Source organism: Stegastes partitus, unplaced genomic scaffold (assembly GCF_000690725.1).
Source record: "Stegastes partitus isolate 25-593 unplaced genomic scaffold, Stegastes_partitus-1.0.2 Scaffold1536, whole genome shotgun sequence".
Classification (NCBI taxonomy): Eukaryota; Metazoa; Chordata; class Actinopteri; family Pomacentridae; genus Stegastes; species Stegastes partitus.
Window position 1 is genome coordinate 33,184 of NW_007579267.1, and position 12,097 is coordinate 45,280.

Genomic DNA, 12,097 nt, shown 5'->3' on the forward strand with positions numbered 1-12,097 from the left:
ATGCTGCTCTTGTCTTTCATTATTTGCGATGAGGAGAAACCAAACCTGCACTGCGGTGCTGACGGTGTTAAAGCTGCTCCATGTGAACACTCAGTGATGTTCAGCATCTCTCAGCTCAACTGTCCAACCATCATTAAGATCTATGTTCAGTTCTTACCGTATGTTCTTCATGTTTATGCCTCCAGCTTCGCTCAAGTCGTCGTGTTTTCAGTTTGTCTGCGTCGAATCTTGAATTTCTTCAAATTTTCCTCTGAGGGATCAGAAGTCGTCGGTCAGAAGTCACCGTGATCTCAGAAAACATGTTTTGTTTTTGCCAAAACTAACGAGTTCATGCACTAATTAGGACAAAGATTTCACACAAGTGTCTGGTCGGAGGAGATAACGAAGCGATGACACTTTTTCATGTGAAAGGTCAAAGGTCACTGATGCCTCATGATGTTCTGTGAAAACACGTCTCTGGTCTTTTATTAAAGGACACGAATCTGGAAGAGAAGGACGGACTGTGATCATGTCTCACATCTGGATACAGAATAGGTGACATTAATCTCGGATCCTTTGTGCTGCGAGGTTGGAAACGTGAGTGAAGCGTCAATGTTTTAGGATTCGTCTGAAGCAATGATGAAAGCTATTAACGGACAAGGACACGGGAAGTTGTGACTTAATTGGCTGGCGGAGGCCTTCAAATGCAAGCTGGTAGGTCCAGATCTGCATTTGTCTTCGTTCTCGTCCTTCTTTCTCATTTGATTTTGATATTTAAGCATCTGTTCCGAACCATTTCCTTGCAGAGATCACTTCAACTCGTGTCATTCTTAATATTTCTCTTCTGTGTTTTTATTTGACGCTGCTCTTCCACACAATTAGCACCTTTGTTCTAAACGCTTGTTCACTTTTACGCACTCGAATGCAGCACTTTTGCTCTTAACGCCGCATTTTTCTGACTCGTCTTCCTCCGCAGAGTCCTCCGAGTGCTTAGAAACGATGCGTTCAAAAGCTTTTTTCCGTCGCGGTTGTCGGCCGGATGGCTGCTGAAAGTAGCCAAACAGGAGACGCGGGTCTGTAGCGTCGTAGCGAAGCAGCCTCGTGCAGCCCTGTTGCAGCCATTTGTTGCATCAATGATGACAAATATGTGTCTGAGCGAAGGGAAGCGTTGTGTGTAATGTGCTGCGGTGTAGTAGAGTGTGTGTGTGTGTCGATGTGTGTGTTCTACACGCTGCTCTGTCTCCAGCGCTTCTCTGTAATTAATTGGCTGACTGAAAGCGCTGAGCTAGCAGAGCCCACGCTGGGATGCTACACACACACACACACACACACACACACACACACACACAAATCTTTACTTGCATGCCGAACACGCCGGGCTGCTACACACATGCACCTCGAGATGCTCGCAAATCCTCCTCGCCACGTCGAGATGCTACGCACGAGAGCGTGTGTGTGTGTGTGTGTGTGTGTGTGTGCGTGTGCGTGTGCTGTGGGCGCACAAATCAAAGGTATTGTCACCACGTTAAGCGTTTACATTTTCCTGTCAGTTTTCATTAAGCGTCCTGCCAACGAGCAGACGTTGTTCCTCCGCTCTGTTTGTAGCTGCAGTCCCCACGGCAACGCACGGGAAAAGTGCGCGAACGAACAACGCAAATGAACTTTTAACGGCGCGTTAAAATTTTAGGGGAACCGAGCAGATGAACGGTGATTATTGGTTCTTTATTTTCTTTATCTGCAAACACGGGTTCAAGAGGCCGTCCCTCCAGAAATCACTGCAACACTTTATCTCTCTCTCAGCGGCAAAAACACTCTCGGATGCAGATACCTGAACACACACACACACACACACACACACACACACACACACACACACACACACAGGAAGAAGAAGAAGCTGCAATGAGCTGGAGAAGAAGAAGAAGAAGAAGAAGAAGGAAGGAGGAGAAAATGGGAGAAAAGGATGGAGAAAGATGAATGAATGTGGGAGTTGGTGTCGATTGCTCCTGTCTTCACACTTGGACCATACACACACACACACACACACACACACACACACACACACACACCTCCCTCCCTCTCTTACTCATCCCTCCCCCTCTCCTCCCTCTCCTCCCTCCCTCTCTCTGTAGGGTATATTCCCCCTCCATTCTCCTTGGCGCATTGCTGCAGTCAGCACAGCCACCATAACACACACACTGTACTCTGCTCTCACTTTCCCTTTTTCCTCTTCTCTCTTTCTCTATTTCCTTTTTTTCTCTCTCTCTCACGCTCACACTCTCCTGCCCGTTAGCTGGACTGCATCACCTTTTCCCCTCGTTGTTTCATGGCGTGTTCCCTCCTCGCCGTCACAGCCATCTTGGTTTAACCGCCTCCCTCCACAATGTCACCTGAGATTAACAAACAACACGACGAGAGGCTCCACGTTAAGGTGGGCGCGGGTTAAGTTGACCGAGTTCAGCCCACGTTGACTTATTGTGGACTCGAGTCAAACGTTTGGTGACAAAGTTGGCGGCTCAGGTGGAGTTGTGGTTCGGTGTCTGGTGGAGGATGGGACGTCTACAGGGTTTAACAGCTCAGTTTTTGAAATAAAACAGGAACTCAAAAATTGACCCTTAACAATCCTAAACCTGCTATCCGACAGGTTTTTAGGAAAAACGATCAGAACCCATAAAAACAGCCTTAACATAGCGACAGCCTTGGATTCTGACTCCGACATGACATTTAATGTCACCAATCAGGATGACGGCGTATTATCTGACTGAACAATCCCACAGATTGGCTACGTTCACACTGCAGGACTTGATGCTCAATGAGGATTTCTTTGTGACTTCCTTCACATTTCCAGTTAAACACGACTTGTATGTGATCTGCTGTGTGAACTTCATACGACCCAAAAGTGTCCCGCATGCGCAGAAGAGGACACGACGACGTCACACGCAGCGAGCGTGCTCAGTGTTTATGGAAGTAAACATGGATGGTAACGGTGGAGCGTATCTGCCACTCCCCCGCCGCCACCGATGGTGGAAACAGAAGTGTGAGCGCTAACTAAACTAGCATCAGCAGCCAAGTACTGCCTGTGTGTTCTGGACACTTCCACCCCGTCAGAGCGCTGCCCCGGGGTGGAAGTGGCCGGAATGTGCACAATAGCACCAGTAAGTTATGCATGAAATCCAGCGATGTGTAGTGTTCTAACAACACACTAGTTATTATAACAACTATAACAATGAATATTAACAACTAATGAGCCTTCCAGCATCAAGCCCTCCTTGTATTTCGACCTCCGTCTTGACAATCCGACATAAAAGAAGGTTTTACATTTAGTGTCGGATTATTGAGTCATGACTGTCGCATTGTTCAGTCAGATAATACGCCGTTATCCTGATTGGTGACATAAACATGTCAGAGTCGGAATCCAAGGCTGTCGGTATGTTAAGGCTGTTTTTCATGAGGTCCTTCTAGTTTTCATAAAAACCTGTCGGATAGCAAGGTTTTGGATTGTTAAGGGTCGGATTATCGAGTCTCTGTCTCCAGCGCTTATATATATATATATATATATATATATGTATATTTGTTACTCATTTGCTTTGGAAACTGAAGAGTTTTTGCAAAGTTCACTCAGTTACATTTATGACTTTTTAAGACGCCTTTAATTCTGTGTATAATGCAATTTCGTACTACATTAATAATAATGATGGAAAACTCATCTGAATGATGAAACCTGGAATCAGTCATGGTGTCAGAATCTTCAGCGCTTTTCTGCAGCAAATAAAATAAAATAATCTCTAATCTTGTAATTAATTGAGCTGAAGTCACGAGGACGGAGGTGGAAAATGGATGGAAAGCGATCATTCACTTCAAGTTGATTAAAGTAAAGTTAACTTGTTACTGAGCTGCTGCTAGTTACCAGTAATAACCTGTTTATTACAGGTGTGATCACGCTAATAAAAACGCCTCCTGCACAGAACCGACCATCATTATGAGGGTAAATCACCTCCCAACAGTCCACAGTCACTGCTAGCTGACGTTAAGCCGTACGGGTCTGCTGCAGCATCAACTCTGTTCTTCATCTTAATCACAAACCTGCAGCATCTGGACGTTGCAGCGTTTATTGTTTTGTCATTAATTTCAGGTTTTTATAAAGTCAAACCTCGTATTTAGGGCGAGAACTTTTTTTTTGTTTGTTTAGTTTACCACATGGTGAAAAAGCCGCATTTTCATAAAACTGGTGGTTTTGTTCAAACCAAACGTCAGACGAGGAGCAGAAGAAATCATTCCATCACCATAAAGCTGCTTAAGATTGATTTGGATTTTTAAAAAAATGACTCAAGCAATTAACTGATTGTCATAATTGTCGGCTTCAGCTCCGCTCTTGTTTATTTTAGGAGTCAAAAGTTGATTCTGATGTTGTAGAAACGTTATCGTACAGTTCTCAGATCAGCCCTGAAGCTTCACCTGCTCGTCCATATGTTCACTACATCAGGTCTAAATGGACCCAAATGACCTTTTATGTCAGTTACAGTCCTTTTTTTTTACTTTACATCTGACTGCAGTGACCGTATACAAAGCTGATTATACAATATAAGTGAGCAAACATTTAGTTTTTCACACATTTATCATTTAAACTTTACCTGCATGGAAAGTTTCTGGCTGTTTTTCTTGCTGCTGTTGCATTTTTACTCACTGTGGGTTCATTTTTCAAGTCCTGCAGCTCTATGGAAGCAACACCACCACGACTAGAAGGACTCAAACATGTCCTCTGTGCAGTGGGGCATTAATAATGCCATGATTCATAAAGAAAAGTAAAAATGAGAGTTCAACATCTTGATATCTTGGAACCTAAGATGTCAGACACACTGGAAAAATCCAATGCTGACTCTTTATTTATATTTTTAATTTGCTTTAACCTGCAGTTCTTCCGAAAGGTTCTAGTCTTGGGATTGTTGGTTGCACCCGAGTCGCTCGTTGCATCAAGCAGTGCAGATTTTTTTAACTTCTAGTTGGAGAAAACAGTTCATATTTAGCAAATTAGTAAAGGACACATATACAATACAGCGATTTATAAACAATATCACCACTGATGATTAGTTCAAGAACCACCAGGACGTCCAAAATCCAACCGTCCTCTCGGTTTCCACGGCTCCTGGCTCGGATAAACGGTGCAATTTTGGCTATTTTGTGCGGACAGTGTGCCTCTCAGAGCCGCCGGAGGGTTTTGGGGTTCAGCGGGTTAATCAATATTTGATGGAAAAACACCTACAAAATGGGAATACTTGCTGGTGTCAAAGACGTATTTACATTTGTGCCGAGGCTATTGATTTTACACTTCTGTCTGCCAAACAAAAAATGGAACCAGCGTGGACACAAACAGACGACAGATGGGCACTGATGAACTGTGACTGTGTTGGAATATCTTTCACTTAATATTTTTTTTCTCCTCCTCGGTCCCCGGGACACAGAGCACCTGCTGGTTTGCAGCTCAGCCGTCTAATCAGTGATTGAATTACCGCTGGGACGCCGAACCAGCCGAGCACCAACCACAGCTCCGGAGCCACCGTGTGTTTATTTCCGTTTTGGGCTGTTTTAGTGCTGGTCAAAAATAGTTGTTTCCTCTTTTTTTTTTCTTCTTACCAACAAAAAATTGGGTCATTTTTATCCGTTGGCAATCTGGAGAAGAGTCGTCCGTGCTTTTATCTGTGCTCCGTCCGGCCGGCCGGCCTCGCTCAGAACTGGCTCTCCCTGCCTCTGCATGAACCCAAACGCTGGTTTGAGCCATTTTTAGACTTCAATCACTGCATCTGAAGCTCAAATTAACCAGTAACTGCTGTCTGGTTCTGCTGTTTGCTATTCTCTACTCGCACTGCTTCTATTTCTGCAGCCACTATTTACAACAGTAATAAGACAAAAAGTGCACAAAACTCCTCCAGATGTGTCATTTTAATAACTTTAATCTGCTGTTTAGAACTGCGTCTGCATCAAAGCGCTCATAATCCAGCTGTTTGCTTGATTTTATCCATGATTTTTGGGGGAAATGCAAAATCTGAATGTTGCTTTATGCAGAGTTTCCACTAAGTTCTGATCATATGTATATAAAAAAGTAGCACCACTCTGTCAGCCGGATGTATTTTGCAGTTATTGCTTTTAAAATTAAGCAGCAAATTTTGAGCGTTTGTGGTTTTTTACTGCTTCTCATTTGGTGGAATTTGTCTAATTTGTTGCTTCAAGATGTCAAGAAACTTTAGGTGTAAGTGCTGATTATTATTTGTCTCGTATAATGTGGAGAAAAATAGTAATTTAACTTCATATTACTACATAGTTTAGATGAATGACTCCTCACCTGGAGGAGCAGAACTCTTTAGGAAATACGTCTGAGGTTCTGAAATTCATTCTTTAACATTGTTTGGTCGTTTTAAGTGTGTTTAAATCAGCAAAAAAAATATTCTTGCAGAGATATTTGATGTTTTCTTTAAGAATAAAGAACAGGGGAACCACATTCGCATCATCAACAAAATTAATAACGACCAAAAAAAAGGAAATAAAATAATAATAGGAAAAAAAAAGAATATTAAAATAAATTAAAATAAATTATTCATGTATTAAGGTGTATCAAGTATTGAAAAATTGTAAACTTTAAAGTGTTATTTTATTGATTTTTTATTTACATCTTAACCTTAAAAAAACAGGTTGTGTCGCGTTCAAATATCGATATTATTTATTAGTTATTTTTACAAATGATATTTCACTCTTTTGCAATGTTTTACTCCAAAGTTACCTTTTTAAAATTGTATTTAAATCAACAAAAATATAATTATTTTCCAGATTTTTGATGTAGTTTAGGGAAAAAACATCTGTTTAAAAAAAAAAAAAAAATCCCATTTTTTTAAAATTACAGATAATATTTAATAGAATCACAGAGGGGAAAAAAAGTATTAATTTGCATGTTGTGACCACGTTCAGGAGACAGTTTGATATTTATTCGACTGAATGAGATTCAGGTTTCAGTCGAGATGATCTCCTAAAGACAGGAAATAAAACAAAGGAGCAGGTAACCGGCTGAACGTGGGGATCAGGATGTAAACAGTCCTCTCTGAAACCCCTGCTCCTCCTTTTCACACTCCGAACGTTGCCCTCGAAACACACTTCAGTGGCCTAGCTTCCTCGCCGAGCCCTCCTGCAACAGTTCCTCTTTTGCCGCTACAAAGCACTCTCGGAGCTGTTTTTGTCGGAGAAAAGTGCACTACAAACGCCATCTATTATTGATACGCTGTGATATCGAGGCCGGCTGCGCTGCGAGCCTCGACCGCCGCGTTTGTTGTCGTCCGGTCGGAAGGGTTTGTTGGTTCCTGACAAGCCGACGAGTTAGTTTCGCTGGTTTTGTTTTATGGGTCATTTGACGGAACATCTACAGGACAGCTGTGCTTTTTTTTTTGTTCCACTCTGTGAAAACACCCACAATAAAAACAAACCCACTCAGACAATGCAGGGAACTTTCAAGACGAGCGTTTATTTGCAGCAGTGCGATTAAAAATTCATGGGTTTCTATACGTTTCTGTCTGCAGAGTATCTTCGCTCAGTTCCAGTTCAGCAGCGAGCGCGTCCTGCCGTCCGATGCCCTGCGCAGCGCCCTGGCCAAGACCTTCCAGGACGAGCAACGCTTCCAGCTGGGCATCATGGACGACGCCGCCGAGTGCTTTGTGAGTCTGAGACACGCTCAAACGGTCGAGGCGAGGCGGGGGGGGATGCCCACGGGCCGGTCTGACGGAGAGTCTGAGGAACTCCCACGTCTCCACTGCAGTCAGGAAGCTTCAGGGGAGGCAGCGGCTTCAAAGAAATCTTTTTTCTTTTAGTCTAATGCTCGACTTGTGAGGCTGCTGCTGCTGTTGTGAGGGATTCCTTGTTCTTCCTTCCCCCCACCGCTACATCCGATAGAAAGAAAGCAACACAGTGACCTGAGAGTCTATATTTACCAGAGCACACCGTTTAAACTGCACATTATTCACCCCCGACGCATCTTTGCGGCAGTTTCTGCAAACGTCGCAACTCGCTTCCAGTCCTTTAAATGACAGTAAAGATTTGATTAGACCAACATCTATCATGTAGGCGTTTCTCAAACTGTGAGAATTTGCTGCTTCCACCAACATAAATTTAATATTTGACTAACTTTTTTTCATCTCATTGACCAGACGTTAAACATAACTAATTGAGCGACACTTTTAAGTTGCAGATTGAGCTTCAATCTCTTGGTTTTTGTGTGTTTTATGCACAGAGAAAGAAGCTCGTAGAGGTTTTGCTCGAGAAATGTAGTTAAAAGAAGAGCCAGGCTGCATCTATATGTGGCCGGATTGACTTTATGCTGTAAAGTAGGGCTCAGTGTCATTTTGAACCCATTAATGAATCATTAAGAGGCTAAAATGAGTTGTTTTTTTAAAAAAATGGGCGACTGATCAGGTTTGAGAACATCTAATGTGACATTTACAAGAATTAAAAGTGTAATATTTCAGGATAGAAGCTCTTAAAATAGAGTTTTATGTGCCTCAGACACAAACATGTTTATTCTTATCTGATGATAAAGATGCTTTTAGCCGCTCTGTAATGTCCTCGTCCTCCCTTCAGTCTTTCTTTCTTTCTTTCTTGCCTTAAAGACCTCCCCAGTGTGTGTGTGTGTTTGTGTGTGTTTGTGTGTGTTTCGTATGTGTGTGTGCCTGCGAGGCGCTGTCTGATCGATTGGCAGTAAATGTGTTCAGTCAGGGAATCCGTTGGCTTCTTATGAAATATAGATGCTGCTCCCACGGTCAGATTAACAAGAAGCACCAACAGAGAGGAACGCTCACACACACACACACATCCACACACACACACATCCACACACACACACACACACTGTATACTGTATGTATGTAACGTAAACAAGCGCACACACACACGTTAACCGATGTCTCTGCCGCCGTCAGGAGAACCTCCTGATGCGCATCCACTTCCACATCAGCGCCGAGAGCCGAGAGGACATCTGCACGGCCAAGCACTGCATCCCGCACCAGAAGTTTGCCATGACTCTGTTCGAACAGGTAGGACGTCTTCCCTCCGGCCGACTGCTGCATGCAACAACAACAACGACGGCAACAAAAGAAAAGCTCGCGACGTCCCGCGACGAGTCTCACGGTGCGTTTCTTGTCGTTTTGCAGTGTGTGTGTAACAGCTGTGGAGCCACATCAGACCCCCTGCCTTTCATTCAGATGGTTCATTACATCTCCACTACATCCCTCTGGTAAGACCAGACACACACCTACACACACATCACACACTCACACACACACACACACACACTGCAGTAAATCTGGCAGCAAGCTGTGGCTGGGTGGCAGTAAAGGAAGGTACAGCGTGTTCTCTGCTTCCCTGCACGGGTCCCTGCTGAACGCTGAAGCACAATCACACACATGAACGTGCACACACACACACACACACACACACACGAGCACGTGGACGGTCATGCATATGCAAGAGCAGGTGAGCTTGCGCATAAAGCCTCCCCTTTACCTCGTAAAGGTGGATGTTAGAAAGCAGGTAAATCCACACGCGTGAGGCGGTCGGAGGGGAAACCGTGTGCTGTTACATAAAAACCCAGTCAATGAAATAAGGAACGGGGGGAAGTAATCAATCAGGGGTTTGATTCAGGAGACCCAGGGGGCGACATAAATCTATAAGTGGAACAGTGGGCCGGAAAGACCGAACGAGAAGGAAATAAGAGGATATATACCCCCAGTTTTTTATTCTTTTTGGAAACACAGCAGAGGAAATCGAGGCATGAATGAAAAGGGGCAAAAGTACAAATAAACACACTACGTCAGGGTAGTTGTGGGGGCATGGAGGTGCCACCGCGCTGTGTTTGTGCCTGCTAGCGCTGCCAAGTTATTTTTACCCCTTTAGTGGAGCTCGTTGTTTGCCGACCACGTAGCCAAATATGCAAAAAGTCAACATGAGTAAGATAATCAGAGGGCAGCGAGAAGACAAACATCTGGTTCAAGTCAACGGTCGTGTTTTCCCGTTTCCTGATGTCTGGAGCAGAGGGCGAGCCAGAGGTCGGAGGACAAAGGAGGGTTCGTTTCGGGCTAATAGAAGAAACCAGGAAAAAACAAAACTAAACAACGCTGCTGCTTTGCACGTGTAATCCCAAACATGGTGCGGAGCCCGACGCTGATTCATTTTGTATTCACAGAGAATAATAACGTATATTTGAGTTTGTCCTTCAGAGGACAATTGTACTTAAAAGGGATAAACGCAGCTTAGTACCAAAGTGTCATTGCTTTAAGCCTCACTGAAGGATATTGTCTCCACAAAAAAAGGCAGTTTTCTTCCACAAGTAGTGAAGCTTTTTCAGGTTGATCGTAGCTTCCTCTTTAGCACCAAACCGTCTTTTACCTCGATGGCACCAGGAGGGTCAGAGGTCGCCATCAGCCCGACAGGATTAAGACGTTTGCTGACAGCTTTTTTTCCCCCCTTCCTGGCTGTATAATCTAGATTTGTTCTTCTTTTCTTTTTTGCTTTTTGTTGTTTTCTTTATTAAGGCAGATGAGAGAAAAGCCCCGCAGGACAGAGTCGGCGTAGACGTTGCGCGAACTCGACTTTGTTTGTTTGGTTTCTGGCTGAACATTCGTCGAGAACCTTTTGAATCCGACAGTTTGTTGATCATCACAAAGCATCCGGAGCGAGAAAACAGACGAGTTTAAAGTTAAATTTGGGTTGTTTTCTTCTTACTAAAGCTTTCTTGGATGCATCCTCTCACTGTGTTGTTTTTTTGTGTTTGATGCTGCAGTAACCAAGCAGTGAGGATGCTCGAGTGCAGAGAGAAACCAACACCGGACATGTTTGGAGAGCTGCTCCGCAACGCCAGCAACATGGGAGACCTGCGCAACTGCCCCGTGAGACATTTGAATGTGTTTTACTTGATATTGTCCGTACGTTCCTTAATATAATCATCAAACTCACATTCGGGGGATGTAATCTGAACTGCTACCCCTTTTAGTTTCATCATTTCTTGCTCTCTTTTTTTTTTGTCTCCCCCCCTCTGCTTTCTTGGCGGGTCTGTGTTACATAATCGGCAGCTCATTTGCATTTCCTCCTTCCCTCCGCTTCCCTCTTCACTTTCTATCACCCCGAGCGTTTTCTCACTCGTCTGTGTCGACCTCCTTTACAGTAAAAGCTACGTCGCTCATCATCTGAAACCCGTGTTATTTATCTACTGCGTGGTCAGACGCAGGAGGAGATGTGGAGGCGAACAGAGGAATGTTTGTGACTCCTTTTGTTCTGCGGGTTCGTGCTGCTGCCACATGGGAAAGCGCTGCCGTTCAATAGATCCAGCTTGGCCCCGCTCTGCCAATGCGTCCCCGCACAAAGAGCCTCCTCTCTGGGTCGAGCCGAGCCTCCCTCCTCCCCTCCTTATTCTCAGTCCAAACGTCGACACCGTGCTCGGGCCTGCGGGAGACGCACAACCTGCCTTCTGTTTATCTTCCATCACTCGCGGCGCTGATCTTTTGTTAATACCACCTTGGGCTTTGCTCAAACAAAGTGATGGTATTTAGATGGGCATGAGGCTGCTGGAAGATATAATAGGTGCCAGATTGAAGATAGGAGAGTGTGAAGATGTTTGCTTGACGCCAAACTTTCTGGAGAGACTATTGGAAACGCGGTCAGATATAAACTAAAGCGAATTTAATTACTCGAAGGTGGTTTCAGATATTTTACTGCTTTCCTATTTCACTAACAGGGGAAAACAAAAAGCTTTGAGAGCGTTGGGTCTGTCGGACTCTTACGGTGAATTTAGAGCGCGGCACAAAGTGCTTTAACCAGCAAGTCTCCCCACAGATTACACAACAGGTGAGAAACGATAAATCTGCTGCACTAGATGGAGGAAGAACCACTTACTGCTGCTGCTGCTGGTGTTTTGGTGGGATTGTTAACCTAAAGTGGTTTATTTGAATTGTGATCTGGATTGATGCTTTTTCAGAACACAGCAGCGGAGTGGACACGGGTTAGAAATGTCGCTTAGCAGCCATGAAAAACAATTTCACAATAAGCAAGAGGTGAGATATGCAGATTAGAATCAATAAACAATGAATCCTCT

General features: G+C 44.1%; 1 protein-coding gene across 1 annotated transcript in view; it reads left to right on the forward strand.

Annotated features, from left to right (window-relative positions):
• Positions 1–12,097, forward strand: part of usp54b (ubiquitin specific peptidase 54b) — a 67,802-nt gene that overhangs the window by 31,339 nt on the left and 24,366 nt on the right. Inside the window, exons 4-7 of the mRNA XM_008300407.1 lie at positions 7,539–7,673; positions 8,931–9,044; positions 9,162–9,244; positions 10,790–10,895. Coding sequence (XP_008298629.1) covers positions 7,539–7,673; positions 8,931–9,044; positions 9,162–9,244; positions 10,790–10,895 — 438 coding nt within the window. The remainder of the gene's footprint in view (positions 1–7,538; positions 7,674–8,930; positions 9,045–9,161; positions 9,245–10,789; positions 10,896–12,097) is intronic.